This window comes from Mytilus edulis, chromosome 11 (genome assembly GCF_963676685.1).
Source record: "Mytilus edulis chromosome 11, xbMytEdul2.2, whole genome shotgun sequence".
Classification (NCBI taxonomy): domain Eukaryota; kingdom Metazoa; phylum Mollusca; class Bivalvia; order Mytilida; family Mytilidae; genus Mytilus; species Mytilus edulis.
The window spans coordinates 71,445,603-71,469,234 of NC_092354.1; the positions used below are offsets into that span (position 1 = coordinate 71,445,603).

General features: G+C 30.6%; 1 protein-coding gene across 2 annotated transcripts in view; it reads left to right on the top strand.

The window, feature by feature from the left end:
- Window positions 1–23,632, top strand: part of LOC139496208 (L-proline trans-4-hydroxylase-like) — a 42,338-nt gene that overhangs the window by 16,353 nt on the left and 2,353 nt on the right. For both annotated transcript variants that reach the window (XM_071284683.1, XM_071284684.1), the window contains exons 2-8: window positions 8,825–8,869; window positions 13,694–13,775; window positions 14,890–14,980; window positions 18,734–18,844; window positions 20,048–20,139; window positions 20,330–20,420; window positions 22,522–22,651. In XM_071284683.1, coding sequence (XP_071140784.1) covers window positions 8,842–8,869; window positions 13,694–13,775; window positions 14,890–14,980; window positions 18,734–18,844; window positions 20,048–20,139; window positions 20,330–20,420; window positions 22,522–22,651 — 625 coding nt within the window. In that variant the 5' untranslated portion in view covers window positions 8,825–8,841. The remainder of the gene's footprint in view (window positions 1–8,824; window positions 8,870–13,693; window positions 13,776–14,889; window positions 14,981–18,733; window positions 18,845–20,047; window positions 20,140–20,329; window positions 20,421–22,521; window positions 22,652–23,632) is intronic.

Below are 23,632 nucleotides of genomic sequence, written 5' to 3' on the forward strand. Positions count from 1 at the left end.
AGCAGTGGATCTAGCAAACACAGTGATACAAGAACAGGTTCAACAAAAAATGTGCAAATATCAAATGTCAGTAACTCAGGCAATGACAAATCACAACAATCAATTGATAGATTTGTGAGAACTCCAAAAAATGCAAGAAGAACCGCAGCAAGAAATCATACCCCACCAACACCTACTGATAACATTGCACCTAAGAAATCAAAAGGGTAGACTAATTTATCACGTTATAGTCAAAACAACTGTTGTAACATATTTCAAAATATTGTATTTTAATGATTTACCACTGAAATGTACTATAATGAACTGAACATATGTTTTTACACTATTTAAAAAAACAAAAACAAAAAAATATATAAATGGAAAAAAAATCAAGCTCAAATACAGAGTTAAATCGAAGTAAAGATGAAATATTTAAAAATGTTGGAATGTTATTAAACAAGATATGGTATAAAAAAGTTAATATGGTGTTGAAAACGCTATTAATAAAACTAATATTATGCATTACTATACAAATGTTTGTATTTTTAAGAGGTCAATTGAAAATATTAGAATCAAAGTTATGGTGTTACATAAATTATTTAATAGGTCAAAAGATAATATTTATTTTCAGAATCAACCAGATTTTGCATAATCATTTGTTTAAGTATTATCATTGTATTGGAAAAAAAGTCAACCAGCTGTTTTATAAAAACTGGGTTTTCCCTATGCTATATTTAGAAACATTAAATCAGTGTGAAAATCTATCGGATAACAGAAGTTATTCATTGACCAAAACATATAGTTTATATTATACACTTTTTTGCTGCTTTATAAATTTCAATCAAATATATTCAGCTGATAGTACTACACCAATATTATCATGGACATGGGTATGTAGTACTATCATTTTGTTATTCGCCAAATGTATATTGATTAAATTTGAAATGTTCGTATCTGAAATGGAAATGACAATGTACAACATTTATGGTTTTATAGCACGAAGATCAACATGTGAAGTTGAGATTTTATACAATTATTATAAGATAGTAGATGAGGAGTTAATTAAATTATATCATAAACAGAGGTTTACATGTACAATGTCGAGGATGTTATATATCAAGCAATTTTGTGCTTACTTGCAATACTGGGTTTTCCCAAAGCTATTTTTAGAAATATGTTATAGCAAAAAAAATCGTAAAACTCCCTTTAAACAAGAACAAGGTAGATTACATATAGTCATTTTTAAAACCTGTAGCTGTATGTTTGTGAAACAGTTATTTCTTACAATGTATTTGTATAATGTTAATGTGCGTAAATATAATTTCAATATGCATGTACATCATAAAAGCGACACTTTTTGAGACTTACTATTAGTTGATAACAAACACAAACCTTTTGTTGCAAGTGATAACAAAGTAATTTATAAACAAACAAATAAAAACAATCTTGGGTATATATCCAAAATTACTTACCTTATCAGTGATGTGCTCATCTTCAGAAAACATCTGTTTCAGAATTGTAAAAGTAATCCAAAAAATCATTTACGTATGAATTCTAAAACAGGATTTAAATCCATTCGAAGTTCAGGCTTTTCTATAGTATGCCACATAAGCAAAAGCACTTTTCAATTGCAAAATACTCAGTTCATATGTTTAAAAGGTCTTACTCGCACATTAATTTTATTTCACTTATTTTTTAGTGTACTGCAACGTAATCCATTTAAACCGTTAGAGGTAGAAATATTTGTCCAAATTGAACATGTTGAATGCTTTATACACAATGTAACAGGTGATGAAACAAATTTTATGTACCTGGGTACGTCCGTACTTCACGGGTTAATAATTGACACGAGATTAAATAAGGTCGCAAATTTTTACCTGTTGGCAATTGAAAGTTTGTACTTTAATGTTAGAATAGATCGTATAGATAAGTCAACGAAATTAAATTACCTTTTAACTAATCATTACAATGACAAATATTAATTTATGTACACTTAATGTTAATGGTATACAAAATAAAGAAAAATGATCAAGAGTCATAGATTGGGTTAAACGTAATAAGTGTTCGATTGCACTTTTACAGGAAACACATCTAAATGAAGAAACTAGGGCTAGTCTAGAAAAAGAAACTGATTTTATTTTTCACTGCAGTCATGGAACTACGGCAAGTAGGGGGGTAGCAATAGGTATAAACAAGCATGCAGACATTGAGGTTATTAATAAATTCTGCGATAATGACGGAAGACTTATTTTATTAAATGTGAAAATGGATAATGTAATATTGTCTTTAGTTTGTCTTTACGCACCAAATTATAGAACCGATAGAAATTCTTTCTTTAAAAAAGTAAACAATTTTATAAAATAAAATTCTATAGGCATTACTCTAGTTGCCGGCGATTTCAATGAAGCATTGAAAACTTTAGATAGGAAAAGCTTAAATAAAAATACGAAATTTTCAGAGCCTGTAAATAGTTTAAAAGTTCTTTTAAAAAATCATAATTTTATAGATATTTGGCGTATTTTACATAAAAGCACACAACAGTTTACATGGAGAAGAAAGGATAAGACACAAGCTAGTAGGATAGATTTAATTTTAATTGCAAAAGAATTTCAGTCTCTCGTTGAATATTGTAAAATTAAACCGGCACTGATTAAAGTGACTGACCATCAAGGGATAGTTTTAAACTTTAAGACAGGGGCTTCAGAAAGAGGGAATGGATACTGGAAACTAAATAATTCTATCTTAAAGGATATTGAATATAAAAACACAATCAACAGGGTAATAAATCAGTTCGAAATCGTATAATCAATAATGACAGTAGCGATATCCGTCTTTTATGGGACAATCTAAAACTTGAAATTAGAGATGAATCTATTCTATACTGTAAAAGAAAATCGAAGTTATCAAGGGAGACAACAAGAAAATTAGAAAGCGAATTAGAACACTTAATGACAACCAGAGATAAACAATTAAAAGAAGATGAAACACTAACAAATAATATTAAACAATTAGAATTACAATTAGACGCAATTTATGAATATAAAGCAAAGGGGGCTCAAATTAGATCAAGGGAGAAATGGATAGAACTAGGGGAAAAGAATAATTCTTATTTTCTGGGATTAGAAAAACAGCGACAAGTCAAAAAATCTATTAACAAACTCAGAAATGAAAATAACGAGGTAACAACAAATCAAGAACAAATTTTAGAAATGATTAAAAACTATTATAAAATATTATATACAACCACGGCTCCAGATAAAGATCTACTGCATACATATGTAGGTGATACTATTATGGAAAGGGAGATAAATGTAAATGACTTTAAAGTTTGTGATGGGGAGGTTACTATAGATGAATGTACTAAAGCTATTAACACGATGAAGCTAAATAAATCACCTGGTCTTGATGGTTTAACATTAGAATTTTATAAGACATTCTGGGAAAAATTAAAAACAATGTTGGTAAAAGTTCTAAATAAGGGACATGAGGAAAAACTTCTTTCATATACACAACGAACAGGTGTTCTTTCTTTATTATTCAAGAAAAATGATCCATTATCTTTAGACAATTATCGTCCGATATCATTATTAAATGTAGATTTGAAAATACTATCTCATGTTTTAGCACAGAGACTAAAAAAACTTCTTCCTAAATTAATTAATGAAGATCAAACCGGATATGTAAAAAATCGTTTTATTGGATTTAATTTACGGCAAATCCAAGATATAATGGACTATGCAGAATCAAACGGAATAGATGGGGCTATAATATTTGTTGATTTTACAAAAGCTTTTGATTCTTTGGAATGGGAATTTATGTTAAGTGTTCTGAAGCATTTTGGTTTTAATGAATCATTCATATCATGGGTGGAAACATTATATAAGGGAATACAGACGTGTGTAATAAATAATGGATGGGTATCCGAAATTTTTGAAAACTCTAGAGGAATCCGTCAAGGGTGTCCTTTATCGGCTTTACTTTTTGTTTTATCAGTCGAAATTATGGCCGAGCGATTGAGGCAAACCTCAGACATTAAAGGTTTTCGTGTTTCTATAGATAATAAAACACATAGCATTAAAATATCACAATTAGCTGATGATACAACTCTGTTTTGTAGTTCAAAATCAGATATATCTAAAGCTATGAATATAATTGAAACATTTGGCTCTTTCTCAGGGTTAAAGCTAAATCGTAATAAAACAGAAGGAATTTGGATTGGGGCGCTTAAAAACAGCGTAGATAAGATTGAAGGCATACGCTGGACCGACAAACCCGTCAAAGCTTTAGGTATTTATTTTGGTCACGATAAACTTCAATGTGAAAAGTTAAATTGGGAACCTAAAATAGATAACATGAAATCATTAATTAAAACATGGGGAAAAAGAAAATTAACAATGGTTGGGAAAATATTGATCATAAAATCTTTAATATTACCAAAATTTACATTTTTGGCTACTTCGTGTAAAGTTCCAGAGATTTACTTGAAAGAAATTGAAAGCTGCTGTTTCAAATACATTTGGGAAGGAAAAAATGACAAAGTAAAAAGAAACACACTTATTGGAGAATACCAAAAAGTGGGATTAAGAATGATCGATTTTGACAGTTATTTTACAGCACTGAAAGCCTCATGGGTCTCAAAATTAACAACGATCAATATGTCGAATTGGAAGATTATTCCTACTAAATATTTTAACAATCTTGGTAAAAACTTCCTTGTTTTTAACATGAATTTAGATAATATTAAATCAATAGATAGACTTGGAAAAATACCCGACTTTTATTTACAAGTAATTTCAAGTTGGGTTAAAACAGGAGGAGGTTTATCAACATTTTCTAATCACTTCTCTAATATTAGAAAACAGATTATTTGGGGAAATAAATATATTAAATATCGCAACAAATGCTTGTTTTTCCCGAACTGGGTTAAAAGTGGATTGGTTTATATAAACGACATGTTGGATAGTAAAGGAAATTTATCCGAAAGTTTTATTTTAAAAAAGTTAATTAATAAAACAAACTGGATTGCAGAGTTTAAGATGTTAAAATCCTGTATCCCAAAAGAATGGATGCAAGTTTAAAAAAAAGAAAACTCCGTTAAGAGTAAAATCAATATATGTAAGGTTAAATTAAGATGGCAAAATAAACAAATTGAAACAAAAGATATCAATAATAAAATACTCTATAAAACTTTAGTAGATACAAAATATACAAAGCCAATCGGTATCAACATTTGGACAAGATATTTAAAATTAGAATACGTACCACAGATGCCATTTGTATATGATTTTATATTTAAAATTTTAAAGGAAAATAAGTTGAAAATTTTCAGATGGAAACTGCTTCAATATATCATTCCTACAAAGCAGCTACTATTAAAGTGGAAAATATCTGAGAACGATAAATGCAACTTTTGTAAAACAAAAGAAGAAGATTATTTGCATTTCTTTATTTCATGTTCATTTTTGAAAGATTTTTGGGAGAAAGTACATTATCTTCTAGCCAAAATGAATTTTCAAAATAAGATATTGGCAAAACATATAGTATTTGGATACAAAATATCAGATCAAGGATATAACGGTTTAAATTATTTCTTGACAATTTTAGGTTTTTGTATTTACAAGTCGTACTATGTGTCAGAACAAAAACTGAAATTTTTAGATGTGTATGCTATGTTTATAAAGGAACTACGAAGGTTTATGAATGAGAACAAAACAATATCTCATAATGTATTTTTCATAAAGTTAAAAAGATTGATATAATTGATGGAAAAAAAATAATGTTTATATTTATTTATATTCTGTGTATTTTCCTGGATACTCAGAAAGTATTTCACAGGGATACTTTATTGAAGCTTGGACAATGAAGTAAAGTTGTAACAAGCAATTTGATGAATAAAGAATATTTATTTGTTGTAAAAAAAAAAAAAAAAATAGCTCAGTATCAATAATGAGACAAAGGAAACCAATGTGCTTCCAAGGAATGAGTACCAACTTCTCAAAATTTATTCCGAAGCACAGCTTATCAAGCATTTGCACCACTTCTTCTGTATTCACAATACAATAATCTAAACTCTGATCCATAATAAAAGAATCATCAATGTATAAACTATAGCATGTATATACTTCAAGTGACATTATTTCATAAATACATAAGACAGGTTTTAAAACCTTAGTAAAAACTCTTGATGCAGAAGCCAATCCAAAACAAAAAACATAAATATCATTTCAATGTCTTTTCCACATGAAACAGGAAATTGTGATATAATCATAAATGATTCTTAAATATGCATTTGTGAGATCTACAGATGTTAGCTCTCTCTCTATATATATATAGATAATTATCCTAAAGAATTACCTCTAAACAAAAGATAAATGGTCCTGCTCCAAATGCTGATTAGCCACAAGCTAATTTTGTTTGAATTTTTCAAATAGATACAGGCCTTGAAGACCAATCTTTCTTAGGAACTAAGAAAATATAGGAAATAAACTGATTTTCCATTGATCGATCAACCTCTTAAATAGCTCCCTTAGCTATCAATTTTTGGACTTCTGAAATAAATTCATCCTTATGAAAGGTGAAATGTATTTGATTCAAAAATGATAAACCTTGTGGTACATCATTAAAAATAATTTTATAACCATTTCTTAATAAATCTAATATCAATAGATCATTAGTAACATTTTCCAAATCATAATATTTAAGTTATCTACTGTATATATAGCAACTGGTTGAGAAATGTGACCTCTTCGAGATTCTCTGTCCCTTTTTGGAAACCTCTCCCTCTCAATGAAGGGAAATGCCTACTAATATAGTCGCTCTGTTGACCAACAGAGCCTCTGCAGTTAAAAAACTGATATTGCCTTTCCCATAACAGCTGGGAGTAAATTAATTGCTAGACCTGGAACCTCTTCCAAGGAATCTATAATTTGCTTTAGAATCTTTGTATAAACACTAAGTTTGCTTTTTGCAATCATAACTAGAAATGTGATAAAGCAACTAACACAACAGAATTACAAATAAGTATTATCATCTAAAAATTTCTGAGCATCTCCTATGGGTTTAACCAGAAACCCATGGTCAAACAAACAAAAAGAATTTTACAATAAAATCCTTGTAATATCAAGATCCAATGGCTCATTCTTACAACAAGAAATAGCCAACTCAACAAAAGGGGTGATGATCAACCCCTTAAAAAAGTATCTCTGGGTTTCCTGCATCTTTGAAACCACAGAGTGGGCCTGTCTAGGCAGTGCCATATCGATTTTTTATTTATCCTAGACACACTAGGATTGTCACAGTTCTCAGTGTGATAGTATTTCCTCTATGAACTTTATATTTTCCTGATTTTATCAAAATCATGATTAAACTGTTCAACAAACAGGATGAGATAATGGACCATTAATCTCAATAAAAGAAGCCTTAAAGGCTTCTGAAAACCTTAATGCAGGATCAAAAGATGTATCAAATTCAACTCCGGCTGGACTATCATCAGCCATGGCACAAACTCCAAAAGGAGATACATACACCGTATCATTTCAGTAGATCAGATCAAAAGTTAGAACTAAATCTTCATTAAAATAAGCCTCTAATGGCAAAATTCAAATATAGCAGCAGATTTCTCTACAAACTCTGCTAGAGTTGAAGGCATTGAAACTGTCTCAAACCTCATGATTCATACAGGTTCTTTACTACATAGTCATTAATAATAATGAGTAAATGAATCAATATACATGCCTATCTTAAATCTCAACAGCACTTTCGTGAGAAACATTCACAAATCAAGTAGATTTTGAAGTTATACAAGTAGCACTAGATTTTAAAAATTACTAATTTTACAGGTTCTGTTGCTTTGTCAATTATTTCCAATTGCCATGCCATTATGATTTATTATAAAACTACTAGGTTTTATAACTGTTTAAGAAGAGGATTTATTCAAAATACCTCTTGTTTTCCTATTAAATTTATCATCTTTAATTTCTAAAACATTCCAGAGGTGATGAAAATCATAACCATCACCCTTGTAAGTGTAAACATCATTCTAAACATCTTGCAAAAACAAAACATTTGTATAAACAAATTCAGCCATTGTAATACAAAAATGTGTACCTGTGCAGGTAAAACACGTGTAAATTGTGAAGAGTACTCACGACCTTCAGGTGAATAGCAATACTTTTAAATATCTACCTGTTTAACAAACAGAGGTATGAAAAAGTAATTGCCATACATCGTACTAAGGCAAAAACTTAATGAATATATAAAATTGTCATACATCGTAGACAATAAAATATTTAATTAATTTCCATGAACACTTGTCATACATCGTAGACAAGAAATTTTTAAATTCATTTCCATCAACACTTGTCATACATCGTAGACAATTGAGGAATTATTAATTGTAAATAACAAAATAACATTAGAACTTGTCGTACATCGTAGACAAGTTAATGTAACTTTAATAACTTTCTCCCAAATTTAAGATAAAAATAAAATAACTAAAAAGTACTCACTGTTCACTTCAAACCCTCAAGAAAAATAATGACAAGTTATTATGGAACAGGTGCTTATATACTAGGGTCAAGGTCACTGGCCAGGTATGGTCTGGTGGGTATAGTTCGTTTCTTTAAACAGAGATATTATATGTAAGCTTCACCCCTCATAGAGAAGTTAAGCTAATTCATTACTTGAGACCGAAGGCGAAATATGAATAAGAACAGCACCTTTGTGTATCTACTGTATTAGAACATCTATAATATAACAAGTTCTTATAATTGTGTTTATAAAAAAGAGTTTATTGATTTTAACAAACACGAATTCATACACAAATCTTACCATTTATTTTTAAAAGGGGAAAAGTGCCTAAAAATGTCGGAGTCGTGCGATCTAAATGGAGGTAAGTGTCACTTTGCTTAACTCTTACACTTATAATTCGGTCCCTCCCCGAAATCGATCTCTCTTTCTTTTGAGTTAATGTAGTCATCTGAATTGATTACTTGGGTAGCTTTCAATTAAAAGTATCAAAATATTTTCTGTTTTGTTGTTAGAGATGTATAAATATCCTATCATGTTCGTTTTTAGTATTTCTTAGTTTTTAAACTTTGTACATGTTATACTTATGTTGTGTTGCAAAACGCAGGGGAAAGGTTAAGCGCTTACAAACCTATTTACACCCGTCATATTGTTTATGAGGCTGTCCGCAGTCAACAGCATGTAGTCTGCCATGTGTATTTTTCTTGAACTATTTTGTCATACAATCAGCCGGTAGTTTTCTCAATTGAATTATTAGAATGGGTCTGACTATAAGGTATGGGTAAATATTCCCTTTTTTGAAGACCTTATGTTGCCTATAATTTCTTACATCAATTTCGTTTCAACGATGATGGATAGTGGTTTAATTGGCACTCATATAATATCGCCTTATTCTTGTAAAGACGGTGTAAACATATAGTATAACGAAAGCACAATTAATTGTTAAAGCATACTAATTTTCAACACGAGCTGCATAATTGCTACTAAACCAATGAGATATCAAATAATACAAAAATAACTGAATGCAAACCATTCCTAATGAATACTTACTTACTTAATTCTTAGGACATCCCCAAATTTGTACTAGATAAAATTGAGAATGGAAATGGGGAATGTGTCAAAGAGACAACAACCCGACCATAGAAAAAACAACAACAGAAGGTCACCAACAGATCTTCAATGTAGCGAGAAATACCCGCACCCGGCGGCGTCCTTCAGCTGGCCCTAAACAAATATATACTAGTTCAGTGATAATGAACGTCATACTATTTTCCAAATTGTACACAAGAAACTAACATTAAAATAATACTAGACTAACAAAGGCCAGAGGCTCCTGACTTGGGACAGGCGCAAAAATGCGGCGGGGGTTAAAATGTTGTCTAGTACAAATTCAAGGGCATTTGGATGGTGTTAACTTCCCAATAACACCATACACCATTACACCATACACCATACACCATTACACCATACACCTTGTACCATTACACCATACACGTTATATATTTGCACTATACACCTTACACATTACACCATACACCATTCCCCATTCTATCTACATGATCCGAAATTACCCATAATGCAATTAAATTTCAAATATTAAGATTATTATTATTATTAGTATTGTTTATGTTTACAAATCGAAAAAATAAAATAAAAAGAACTTCGTTTTCAACCAATGAAATGTCGTACACCATCATTCATACCCTTCCCGATCGCACGTTACACAATAATACTATTCCTCAAACACCATTACACAATGCACGTGCCATAGCACCATACACCTTACACCATTGCACCATATGCCATACACCATTACACAATACAGTTTTTTTTTTTTTTAAGTTTACACTGTCCAAGGGCTGTAGTATCAAAGCATGTCCAATTGGCATAGTTTTCTTGTTTATTGCTACTAAAAATGACCTGAAAGAGTTTGAACATATATATATATAAATTCACATTCTGACTTTTTAAATGCCTATTTAATTAGGTGTGTGATTTTTTTCTTAATGAGAATGTGAGGCCATGTGGTATGCAGGATAGAAAAACCAAAACTTTGAACAGATTCAAAATCACCAATATAAGCATGCAATTTATCAAGTACTTCCACGAATTCATGACACTCCAAAAGTAATTATTTCCACTTTTTTGGAAGGCCTTATTTGAACAATTTATTATCAGGTTTTTGATTGTACTGGTAATGGAACAATAGCTTGAAGACGAAATAAATCTATGTTTGTAAGGTGTTTTGTGTAGATTCGAAAGCCAATACATAGTTGGGACTTTCATTGTATTTGGTTCTGCATGTAAAGCGGTAGCTAAAAGTTTATATGTGTTACAGATGTCGTTTTCTGAAAATAGAGTCAGTTGGCATGTTGGTGAATTGGTAATTTCTTTTTTCAAAACCTCAATGTAAAATGTACGTCAAACAATACTGATATTATTAGCAGCTTTATCGACCAAAAACAAATTCCTTGGCTAGTTCTTTTAGTTTTTGTTTGATACGAGAAATAGGTTTATTGTAGTTACTGTTAATAGTAAAATGATCTTTAAAATGTTGAATACGTATATCAACTATATTCATTACTGAATTAAAATAAGAGTCAAAGATTTGTTGTCAGCTTCTCCCCGTTTTATCCATTTTAAACAGTAAGTACGGAGTGAGTCGTGGATTATATTACGACACTCATTCCAATTAATAATTGACGGTGGGCGATATTTAGGTCCTTTACTGATGAATAATTTTAACTCTCGGTCTTGAACGATGTTAAGATCTCCTGTTATAACATGGGACATGGGTCCATACATGTATTCGAAATTACTACAATTACATGAAGTAGGTGTATTTTCACTGATATTAACATCTTTACACAATTGGTTATAATTAAACACAAAGGAGTAAGTTCGGTAAGGGCCATATTTGGCCCCAATTATAAAGTTCATAGTTACAAGGTAAAACATGTCTAAATTGCCCTAAAGACATGTTAGAAAGTTAAACAGAACTGTTTTTGTCAAAGTTTAATTCTAGTACGTTGATTTTTACATCCAAAAAAGTTCAAGATACGGGATTATGGTGAAATGTGACAAAATTAGCTAGATTTCAACCAAATAAAGGACCAGGAAACATAGAGCGCAGGCGTCGACAAGCTTAAGATTCAAATAAGAAATGTGAAATGTCTTCACAAACATTATTTTAAAAGATCTTTGTTGTTGACGTATGTGCTCTATGTTTCATGTCCATTATATACCTATATGGAGTTATATCCTTTCAGAACCATAGGTCATTCTTTTTCAGAATCAACCCGGACGATACCATGTTTCAATGAAATATGCTCCAAGGCATAACATAATGAACTGTGTGAGGTCACTATTTTCCTTGATAAAAAAAGAATCTATAAGTTACTTCAAAATCAAATTCGTCTGATAGTTTTTTGTTGCCGATTTGGGAATTTATTTTTAAAAGTTTAATCAATAATAGGTATAAAAAAAAATCATCATTGACCACATTTTAATTTTAGTTTAATTAAAGTTTTGTTTATTTATCGCTTAAATACAGAATTTATGTGAGATGAATTTTAGTGTAGATTTTCATGAAATAAAGCTAGATTTAACATATTCGTGTGTAAGATTTGAAAATCTTATTGAGTCTCACTGAAAAGGCTGATAGATTGTTGGTTGCTTAACGTCCAGTGACAAGTCTTTCATGCATGTTCAGGACGATACACACTGAATATGAAATGATACTGTGACCTACATGTATCTATACTCGTCTTCGTTTCAGTTCTTAACTTTTTTAAATTTATCATGTATATATACCTTTCAATTGACTATATCAAATGATCAACTAATAAAAGAATAACATTCAAGAAACTCTCAAAAGGGGCGGATGGGGAGGGTATATAATTTTATACTGATGATCTGTTAACAAAATGTATTGATTTTCAAAAGACAATCTTTTTGAATATTTCATTCAATTCAATTAAAATTGTTGAAAAATTAACCAGTTTTTCGCGGTAGAGATGTCATTACAATTATAAAAAAACAAAGCACCCCCCCCCCGGCCCCCGCCTTACTTTTCAATAAACTAAGTTGGTACAATAAATTACTTACAATGTGTCTTGTATTTGTCATAGACCGTTATCGAATGGTAACAATTCATTTGTGTCTTTCGTCATGCAGTTACAGTAATATTTTTATTGTTTATAGATAATAATTTCAAAGATTTATATCTAGATTAATTATCTTAGGACTGCTATATGAAATTGTGTTGCAATCCTCCACATTTTTTTAACCTATTAACCGGTAATGAACAGAGCTTTGTTAACAGATAAGGTCTGCCGTTGTTTTTTAAATATAAAATTAAGTCCGAAATATTGGTATGATTGGGCCGAAATTTTCTTTGATTGCGATTTTTTCTTCGACCGTGAGAACGGTTATGACCAGTTTTAGAAACTATATCCAAAATGTTAACGGAATCGGTTCTTGATATATCACCAATTCCCATGATATTATCATTAAGACCGAGAGGATAGACTGTCTGTATTTTTTAATCGTGGACCTTAACGTATTGTTGGTGGAAAGACGGGGACACGTAAGTCATTTTTTGGCATGACACTTATCGATAGAAGGGTAAACACGATTTTTATTGTTAAAAATGTTAGCGTAGTAGTATTTTTAGGTAACCGATTTTGAAGATTGAGATGTGTAGATACCCTTTGAACGAGTTTAGTTTTTAATATTTTTCCATTTTTAAGCTTCATATTTGTTTTTGTTTGTGAATTATATCATAGAAGAGCAAAGACTGGCGTCCAGAATATGACCCAGCATACAATAAATCAAGCTATGTAAAAATGATAAATCTGTTCGGCTAAAAATGTCAAACACTATTAGAGTGAGCAACACGTCGATCGTAAATAGTTAGGACAAGAACATTCCTTTTAGTAGCACCAAAGATCACAACTGTATTTATGATGGGTTTGTCCCCATTCTATCTACATGATCCGAAATTACCCATAATGCAATTAAATTTCAAATATTCAGTCTTTAGTTTTCTATAAAGTGTAATGTTAACTTATGTTTTGAATTTTAGTTTAAATGACATCTTTATACCGTCTTTATTGCCACTTTTCAAATAAGTGAAATTATTTGTTTTCTTCATTTTTCATGTTTGATATCTATTCTGACATGTAAGTTTACCAGTTCCATGGAGATACATTTGAAGTAACACCAACAGTGAAAGCAGACTTTGACAAGTATGGATATATCATAATCAGGTATGTTGGCGTTAAACCATACCAACATTATGTATTTAATGTACAAGTATTTAGTTATTGCTTGACATAACAAAAAACCAGTAGGCATTATAAGCTAGAGGTTTAGCAAACTATAAAACCAGGTTTAATTCACCATTTTTTTTACATAAGGAAATGCCTGTACCAAGTCAAGATTGTTGTCTTCCGTTCGGTTGATATGTCTGAGGTTTGATTTTTCTATTTGATCAGGAAATTTCAGTTTTGAATGAGTTAGCTTTTTTAATGTTTACACTTTCTCAAGAATTAAAGTTTTAAAAACGAACCTTAAAAGTTGCAAACGGAATGTCGTAAACAAACATATAGTTTACTCATATCATTATGCCTTGCTCAGCATTGAAAATGTGCTATGTCTTCATGATGGAAACAGTTCACACACCAAAACCACCAGAGAAATATTGCTCTGTAGTATTACAGATGTGTATTCCAAATATGTATTTAATGTAAGAAATAAGTTCATGAGGTTAACAAACATGTACAATCAGTGAATAAACTCATCAATTTATATATACCAGGATTGCAATTTAATACACCAGTTGCACTTTTTTTTGGTAATATATATTTTTATTATTTTCATATCATTCTTAAATCTCATTCTACAAATAAAGATGTACAGGCAACAATAGACTTCAAATATATTGTTAACCATTATTGTTAGCAATAATTAAATACGAGGTAAATAAATACACAACAGAATACATATTCATTGAGCTCTATTTCTTAATATTATCAATATTTGACCATTTCTTTTAACTTTGTATTGCTTAATTGGTCGAGCACAAACGCATAGAGACTTTTTATTTTCGATAAACCACTCTTTAGTAACATTCTTAAACAAAAGTAAAAGCTGAAAAAACAAAATTAAAATCGAACTTTACGAGCATTGAACATTGGTTATTCTTCATTTTATTATATAAAATATAGCTTAGGTTATCTATTCCCTAGGTAAAAGATCTGGGTTTTTTTATAACTAGGCTATAAGCCGATAACTACCGAAATTAGGGATAAATACCTGCAATTACCTAAAAACTGTTTATTATTTTACACGTTCATGATTGATTTTTATTTTATCCATCAGAAATCTATTAGATGTAGAAGAAGTAGACAAAGTTATCAAAGAGTTTGAAGATCCATCTACTGCAGAGCTTTTGAACAATAATAAAGTGAAGGTAGAGTTGTCATAATAATTCAACAATCTTAACAACGAAACATCGATGCAGTGGAATACATAAAAAATAGTGTACATGCATGACACTTAATTTTAATATGAGGAAGGTGATACCTTAAATGCCAGCTTTATACCAAGACAATTTCCTATATATATTGATTGGTTGTTGGTTGCTTAACGTTCAGTTGGAAATATTTCATGCATATTCAGGAGGAATGCCCTATGCTACATTAACATATAGTTTTTGTCTATCTAGAATAAATAATAAGTTCAGATGGAAAATGTCTAGGGAACGATCATAGAACATGAAAAGGCAGGAGGGGTATGGTATATTTCTTTTTTATAAAAAAAAAAAAATATTCAATTCCAAAATTGATGAAAACAAAAAATCTGTTCAAGCAGAGGAAAAAAAAATATTTTGAATACAAATCTTCACCAAAAACCAGTTTATCTTTCAGATATATGCAAAATAAATTTAACTTTTATATATCTAAAAACATTTAAAACTTCCAAAACTACACAGGTAGGTCTGTACACAGTAGTTGAAAATACAGCCGTATTAGCCAATTTGTTATGATGAATTTGAATAATAGTGTTAAATTTTGACTAAATAATATTACTAGATAGCGCTGAAGGGTTTCGGTGAAAAAAATCTGACTCGAACAAAAAAAAAAAACATTCGTATTCCTGATCATTTTTAGTTGGTGGGTTCTACATCAATGTCATGTACTAATTCAGAGTCAGTTAGTTACGCATTTCTTGCATATATTTTGTTTCTTAGCTAACTTTTCAAGTTTTTTATGACAGCAAAATAAAATTGAAAATGGAAATGGGAAATACAATCATGTCAAAAATTTGCTTTCGAGTAATGCTTAATCATGTTGTAGTTGTTTACAAGACACATTAGGTTTACAGACAATAACTTAAGTATAAGTAAATGGGTCTCTATAAAATTGTTCTAGAAGGTTCAATACACAAAAGAAAGATTAGAGCAGGAAATGCATACAAAGTAGGGTGTTTTAATTATTTTATCTGTAATTTGTGCATTTTTCCTACAATGTGTACTCCTTGATAATGTCGACGTCAGTAACATGATAAAGAAAATATATTTTGTAAGTATATTCACAATTGACATGCGCCAGTGTGCCACAAAAAGATCATCTTTGCCTTTAATTCCCAAATTAAACATGATTTTTTTCTCTCATAGAAACACATGAATTATTTGGTAAATAAAACACTTGTCATTGTTTGAAACTTTCAGTAATAAAAAAATAGTTTAGCCTTTTTGAATGTTTCACTGATTGTGTGAACATTTTAACATTAAAAGTACAAAACACTTGATAAAATTGCATTATCTGCAGAATTATTGATAACTTTCCTCACTATATATTCACAAGGACATAAAACAAACATATTGTCCATGATAATCTGATCTGAGTTTTTATTCATACATATACTGGCATGGGTGGGTGCTGTTCCAAGTTTTATTCTCTTTCTGTTTCTTGAGAAGTATTTGTTTGACCTGTTTTGTCACTATAAAGTGTTACAATTCTTAATTAGGCGCAACACATAAATAGTGACCAAAAAGGTTACCGCTTTCACATGAGAGAAGCTAGAACAAAATTAAATGAACACATTTTTAATATATTTGTACGACTATAATATAAAATTAAGGAAATATGTTGTTAGAGACTGCTGCTGAATAGACATTTTTGGTTTTACCTGATACCTGTTTTCAAATAAGTCCATATTGAAGTTTGAAGTGTCCAAAATTAAAATATGTATGATTTCAACTGACATAAAACAGTTGTTGTTTTTTATATACTTATTATACATCTATGGTCGTGTTCATTTTTTTATTTAGTTCATGAAAATAAATTTGTAGTTGTGAAGTTGCTTACATGAGAGTACCTAAATTGCACCTATATTGTCAGTTTTTTCACCAACTTTTTTTTATTAACCAGACAAAAGTCCATTTTGTGCTTATTTTGTAGAAAATCCTTCTTTACACTATCATAATAGTTACACCAATTTAGTTTTAAGTCCATGTAGAGTCATAGAAAATGGGTTTGAACTGACCTCCAAACAGTCCATCATTCTGTAATGAGGTCAGTACCCAAATTACATTACATGTTTAATTTCAAATCCTAGAAACAAATTTAATTTGCTCATTTTAAAAAGATGATAATTAGATAACTTCACATGGTGAAAGAAAACTTGTAAGTTTTCCGCAGCTTTTTTGTTGAAAAGGTTCAATTTGGTTACTGTGAGTGCAATTTTGGTACTGTGATGTTATATAACCATCAGTGTGTATTGCTAAATAGGTTGAAATGTGAACCTGATACAGTGAAAGAGTACTCGGTAGAGTGAATATGTTTTGATCAGGTTAAAACTGACGCATAAAATAATCAGGCGACTGCTGCAGCTTGAATTTTAAAGGATGCAGTCCACATACTTCCAAGGAACAATCCATTTATATACCTGTCAAAGTCATGGTATAATCATGGGTTATCATATTAACTCCATCTTCCCATAAAATTCAATTTTGGACAATATAAGATTATACAATATGTACAGTCTGTACTTAAATATACTATTCAGACTCAAGTCTCCTTTTAGAGAAAAAAAAACCAAAACCGTTTCAATCTCTTGGGACTGTATAAGGTAGATATTGAGAGTTTGCCAAAAGAAGTACACAATAAAAATGTAAATTATTTGCATATGTTTTCTTTTGTTTTAAACCATGCTTTGTTAAGTTTTGATTTAGTATGTGGTTACATGAATAATAGTGATCACATTCAACAGTATAACCAACGTCATTATCACTGTTCCTTCATATGGGGAATTATGTGGCAGATGAACATAAGTAGTCATGGTCAACCAGTCGGAGTTTACCCCGCATGCCGCATGGCCATTATAAAAAAAAATCCCGAAATGTATTGCTTGCAGAGAGTTTTTCTGTGTGTCCCGTGGCTGGACGAAACCTTTACGCTAAATATGTTTTCATCAATTATGTTTTTGTGACTGTAAAATGAAGTACCTGTGATTGTTGAGGAAGTTTGTTTTGACCTCACTGAAAATGGAACAAGAAGCAGACGAAACATGGCGTTAGACGTTGTTGTCCAAACTTCGGTAATTTCCGTGGTTCAATACAATTTAATTGAACTTCATAAGTAACCAAAGTTTCTGAATTGTTGTTTTTGTAAAGAAATAACAATTCATGTTTTATTTAACATCAACATTATTTAGAGCTGTCCCGTTTTTTTAAGTTCGCGTTGGAACGTTACATTCGGCAGCCATTAAAAAGACAAAAGGTCGTGTAGAGAGAGTTATTGTTCTCTATTCCAAAACGATACTACTACCATAAGTGACAGCTAAAGCTGGCATATTAATCATTGATGTGGTTTGTTAAATTTCTATATTCAGTAAAGAATACACTATGTAAATGTCATCTATTATCAAGGAAGTTTCAGAAATTAAGGCTGATTACGAAATTTAAATTACTTAATTTGATACGAAAAGGTCAACATGTGTTTTTTTAATACTATTGCATATGTTTTGCTCTCGCCTGAAAATGGTACTTATTCGGAAAGTGTCTTTATTCTGAAGTTTGTTAATTGTATATAAACTGATATAAGTGTAATTAAAAAAATCTTTGAATGCTAGATACCTATTCGATTTGTATATCATATACGTTCCTGTATTTGGCTAATATTAATGCTATCAAATTAAGGCCCTTAGATGTTTATTCAAGGTTTCTGATTGTCAAGGTCGAGAAGCAAAAATGACCATATGGGGTCATCCGGGTAATGACGTAAGTGGAATGATCAGTAGATCGGAAAAGGTGGCCGGGACATGTGAACAGGTATGCATCTATAATTTGTAGACAGTAATTTATAGGTTAAAATGATTGTTCGTGGCATCAATACAATAGAATACAGAGAGAATAACATAACATTTACTCAGCAATTCACTGTAACACATGCAACTCGATATTCAATGTATTAATAAAATTAATAAAATTAACGGTGAGATCATCAAAAAGACGGAATGTTTTTATCGCCAACCCATTCAGGGGTATTGCACATTGAACCTTAAACATATCGATTAACCTGTAAGAGCACGAACTAGGATGTCAACAAGTTGGCAGTTCGTTTACACTTAATTGGGAGAAAAAAAAACGACCATTCAACTGAATTTAAAGTGTGCCAAAGGACACCCCAGTTCGCACGCCTCATGAAATAAAAATGTCCGTCACCAGGAATGATTGCAATAACACATTCGTCGATTAGTGGCAGGCATGATCTGAGGAGGTTAAGAGACGGTTGTCCGTGTGGATGATGCCAATGAAAAGTATTGATTCTTTGGCCTATAACGATCAACCACGATGTGAATACTCATCTAAAGTTTTATTTTGAAATGTCTGAAATGCTACTGTTCGATTACAGTAAAAGATGTAAAATGCATTTTTTTGTTTTTTGTACAAAAATTACTTCATTTTGGTATCAAAATTGTGGTTAATTAAAACATCATTTTGAAACATCAATATACAAGCAATTATTCATATCCCAAAAAAATGAAGCTGATTTTCCTAGGTTTAAAATATTCAGGTGTTGCAATACGTTTTTCCATGTTTGTAGAACAAGTAAGACTCAATTAAACGGCATTTGCAATTTACGACATGCAGTTACGGAGGACGACTTATATATATGAAAATATATTTTCAATTACATTTGTCCTGAAGCAATCTCTAAGATACACTGAAATGTTATAATTCAACATGTTGATACTATATTCGTAATTTAAAAAGAATAAACACATGAAAATGTAATATTGTTAAGTTCACAAAGATTTGTAAATTAAACTAAATTTTCTCTAAATATAGACGCAAGCATACATTTACAGACTATTTATGGTATCGGTTTATCGCCTAGGAAAATGTTTGTTTCAATGTCGAACACCGACTTACAATTTACTGGGGCCAGTGATAGCTTAAATTTGCCAAATATTAAAAATATAAAAAAAAAAATGATACACAACATTTTCCTAATTTATACATTCGTTTTAGTTACTTGGAGACGAAGTGTACCACTATCATGGAAAGTTAGTAACAAAAGAGCCGTTTACAGGTGGAGCTCATTTGTGGCATCAAGATTACGGGTATGCTATTAACTTTTAATCTCACCCTTTTGTGAAGCAACGCGTAGTGCTATTGACGATGTTTTTAAGGCAGTTTTATTTTTAGTCTTATAGTTTACCATTGTTACCATTTACCCTCTTATTTTACTCGTTGAACATTGTTTTAAGAGACGTTTACTATTATTATAATATTCGACAATTTTTTTAACAGGTATTGGTATATAAATGAGTTTTTGGAGCCAAATATGATAACGGCATTTATTGCCTTAGATAAATGTGAGAAAAGAAACGGATGTTTACAGGTAATCTTATTTAGACGCAAATGCTTTTATATTACTCGCACCTAGCAGTTCGTTAAATTTAGCAGCATAATGAATTAATGCAACAAACCCCATAATCGTCCCCAAAGCTAAAGTTAATAACAGAATACAGCTTGACATGCCTATGACAATACACACTTCTTGTTCTGTCTTCGGAGGACTGAACATAGTACTTGTAGATTTGAGTTTGAAGGCGGCCCATTTTTGATATTTTCATTTTCAATGACAAACGAAGTATGATTTTACCATTTCTAACGGAATACAAGTAAAATGATGTTTCAAAACCTTTTTGAATGGTTTTCGTTTTTCTGTCACTGCACATGTACAAGTAAATTCGATACACGCTGTAAACTGTATTGCCATATGAATCACTCCAATACGGATTAACCATTGCAATTTGCATGAATAAATTTACTCGTCGAATAAGCTGATTATTTTATTATTTTTTAATGTAAAATTTGATATATTGTTTATTTATTTGTTGATATTATCAATATAAGTTGTGAATGTTGATTATACTGTTACACAAAAACGAAAGTTGGCAATATTGGCATTGGAAACATTGTATTAATTTCATTTTTGGAATAAATAACAGGTAAAGTTTAAAACAAAAAACATTACTTTAACCTTTTTCACTTTATATCACATTTTTCAAGGGGAATAACTCCCATACAATTTCATTCAATATCCTTTTGTTTAAACATGTTAAATATACGATCAATTTGTGAAAAACATTTGTTGATAGTAAAAAAGGACTTGGGGATATAACTCATATTTAGAACAAGAGTCCGGTTACAGGGGATGAACGAGAAACTCCAAATCTCTAAGAATTGAATGGCAAACATTTCTTCCATTATGTCAGGAAACATAAAAACAGGAAATAACAGAAAGCAGATGAAACAAACATATCATTTTAACAGAAATTTTGTTTTCTACCATAAAAGGATGAGCATATGTCATATTAATACATTATGATATAACTACCATGTTGTCTTTTGTTTTTTATACGCCCGTCGTCTTTTAGACGGGACGTATTATGGTATACCGTTGTCCGTCCGTCCGTCTGTCCGTCCGTCCGTCCGTCTGTCCGTCCGTCCGTCCGTCCGTCGTCCACACTTCGGACAATAACTCAAAAACGCTTTCACCAATTTCCATGAAACTTAAGTGAATTGTTTATATCTATTGACGTAAGCTCCCTTTCGTTTTTTTTTAATTTCAGATTTTAAGTTTTGGATTTATGGGGCTTTATTCATAAAAAAGGGGGGATTTTCAACACTTCGGACAATAACTCAAAAAGGCTTTCACCAATGTCCATGAAACTTTGGTGAATTGTTTATATCTATTGATGTAAGCTCCCTTTCAATTTTTATAAATTTCAGATTTTAAGTTTTGGATTTATGGGGCTTTATTCATAAAAAAAAGGGGGATTTTCAACACTTCGGACAATAACTCAAAAAGGCTTTCACCAATGTCCATGAAACTTTGGTGTATTGTTTATATCTATTGATGTAAGCTCCCTTTCAATTTTTATAAATTTCAGATTTTAAGTTTTGGATTTATGGGGCTTTATTCATAAAAAAAGGGGGATTTTCAACACTTCGGACAATAACTCAAAAAGGCTTTCACCAATGTCCATGAAACTTTGGTGAATTGTTTATATCTATTGATGTAAGCTCCCTTTCAATTTTTATAAATTTCAGATTTGACATTTCCGTGTTATGAATTTTTATGCTTAAAAAAGGGGGGATTTTCCAATTTTGGGACAATAACTAACACTTTCACAAAATTTTATGCAACTTTAATAAATTGTTTATATCTATTGACATAAGTTCCCTTTCCATTTTTATAAATTTTAGATTTTACGTTTTCTTAAGTAATGAATTTTTATACTTTAAAAAGGGGGATTTTATGAAACTTTGGTGAATATATTAATGTAACATCCCTTTTGATTTGTATATATATTTCTAGTTGATCATATAAATTCATTTAAAGCATAAAAGACAAGTTAAAAGAGCAACGGGCGTATCATGCGCTAAAGCGCAGCCCTTTATTGAATAATGTAGTCAATTTTTTTTGTTAACAGATAATAGAAAGCTCCCACAAATGCGGACGTCTAGATCACAAATTAGAAGGGCAACTGACTGTCACTGATCCGACAAGACTTGATAAAATAATGGACCGTTTTTCAATGAAATACTGCTTACTCAATCCAGGTAAAATATCATCTTATTTTTAATGTAGAATGACCATGCTTAGTATCCTAACTAGAACAAAAATGTATACACTTGCAAAAACTAATACAAAAGAACGCATGTGCTTTGGTTTGCGACGAAAACATTGACCTATCGCATTCGTTAAACCAACATCTGAAATAGAATTCCACACAACTAACAACTTGACATTTATACAGCATCGGGGTTTATCTTAATTCATTTATAGCCCAAAAAATATCGCAAGCATGTTTTCGTATATGTATACATGTACAGATATAGCGTTTTGCTGTTGACAAGTGTTGTAAAAAATGTATGAAGGTTCGCGACTTTAAGAGGAATTATAAGTAGAAACGATTTACCTAACTCACTTTTGTCTTAAATTGGACAATGTGTTGTTACTTCTTTTAACTGTAGAAAATATGTGTTACATTAGGAATAATAATGTTAAATTTTAAGCGATGTATCATTGTTGACAATATTGACTATTGTAAGCTAAAAATGATTCGTTTTTAGACAAATCGCTACAATTTTACAATAGCTCAGTTTAAGTACAGTTTATTTGGAAAAAAACCCGATAAGTTAAGAAAGTTATTTCAATTTTAATGGAAATAACTGGCATTTTCACCAAAGGGAGATAATTTTGAACTTTTTCATTGATAAACATATTTTAATAGTCATCTGGGGCCAAAACGTATTGGTTTCTTTGACTGATTTTTGTACAATATCATAAAGAACCAACGAATAGTGTTATAAATAAAATTTGTTATGCAAAACATTGTTTCAATTTTTGCTGATTTTTTTGTACCCCGAGTCTCCTTAAGAGAAATAATTGCGTCCTGCTGCATTACGCATAGTTATATAAAAAAATTTAAAAAAATACATTAGCAGCTAATCATCAATTGCAGCTAGAAAAGTTAGATGTGTTTTTGAGACGCTTTTATGTGTTTTGTTTTAAGTAAATAGGGACATATGAAATGGACA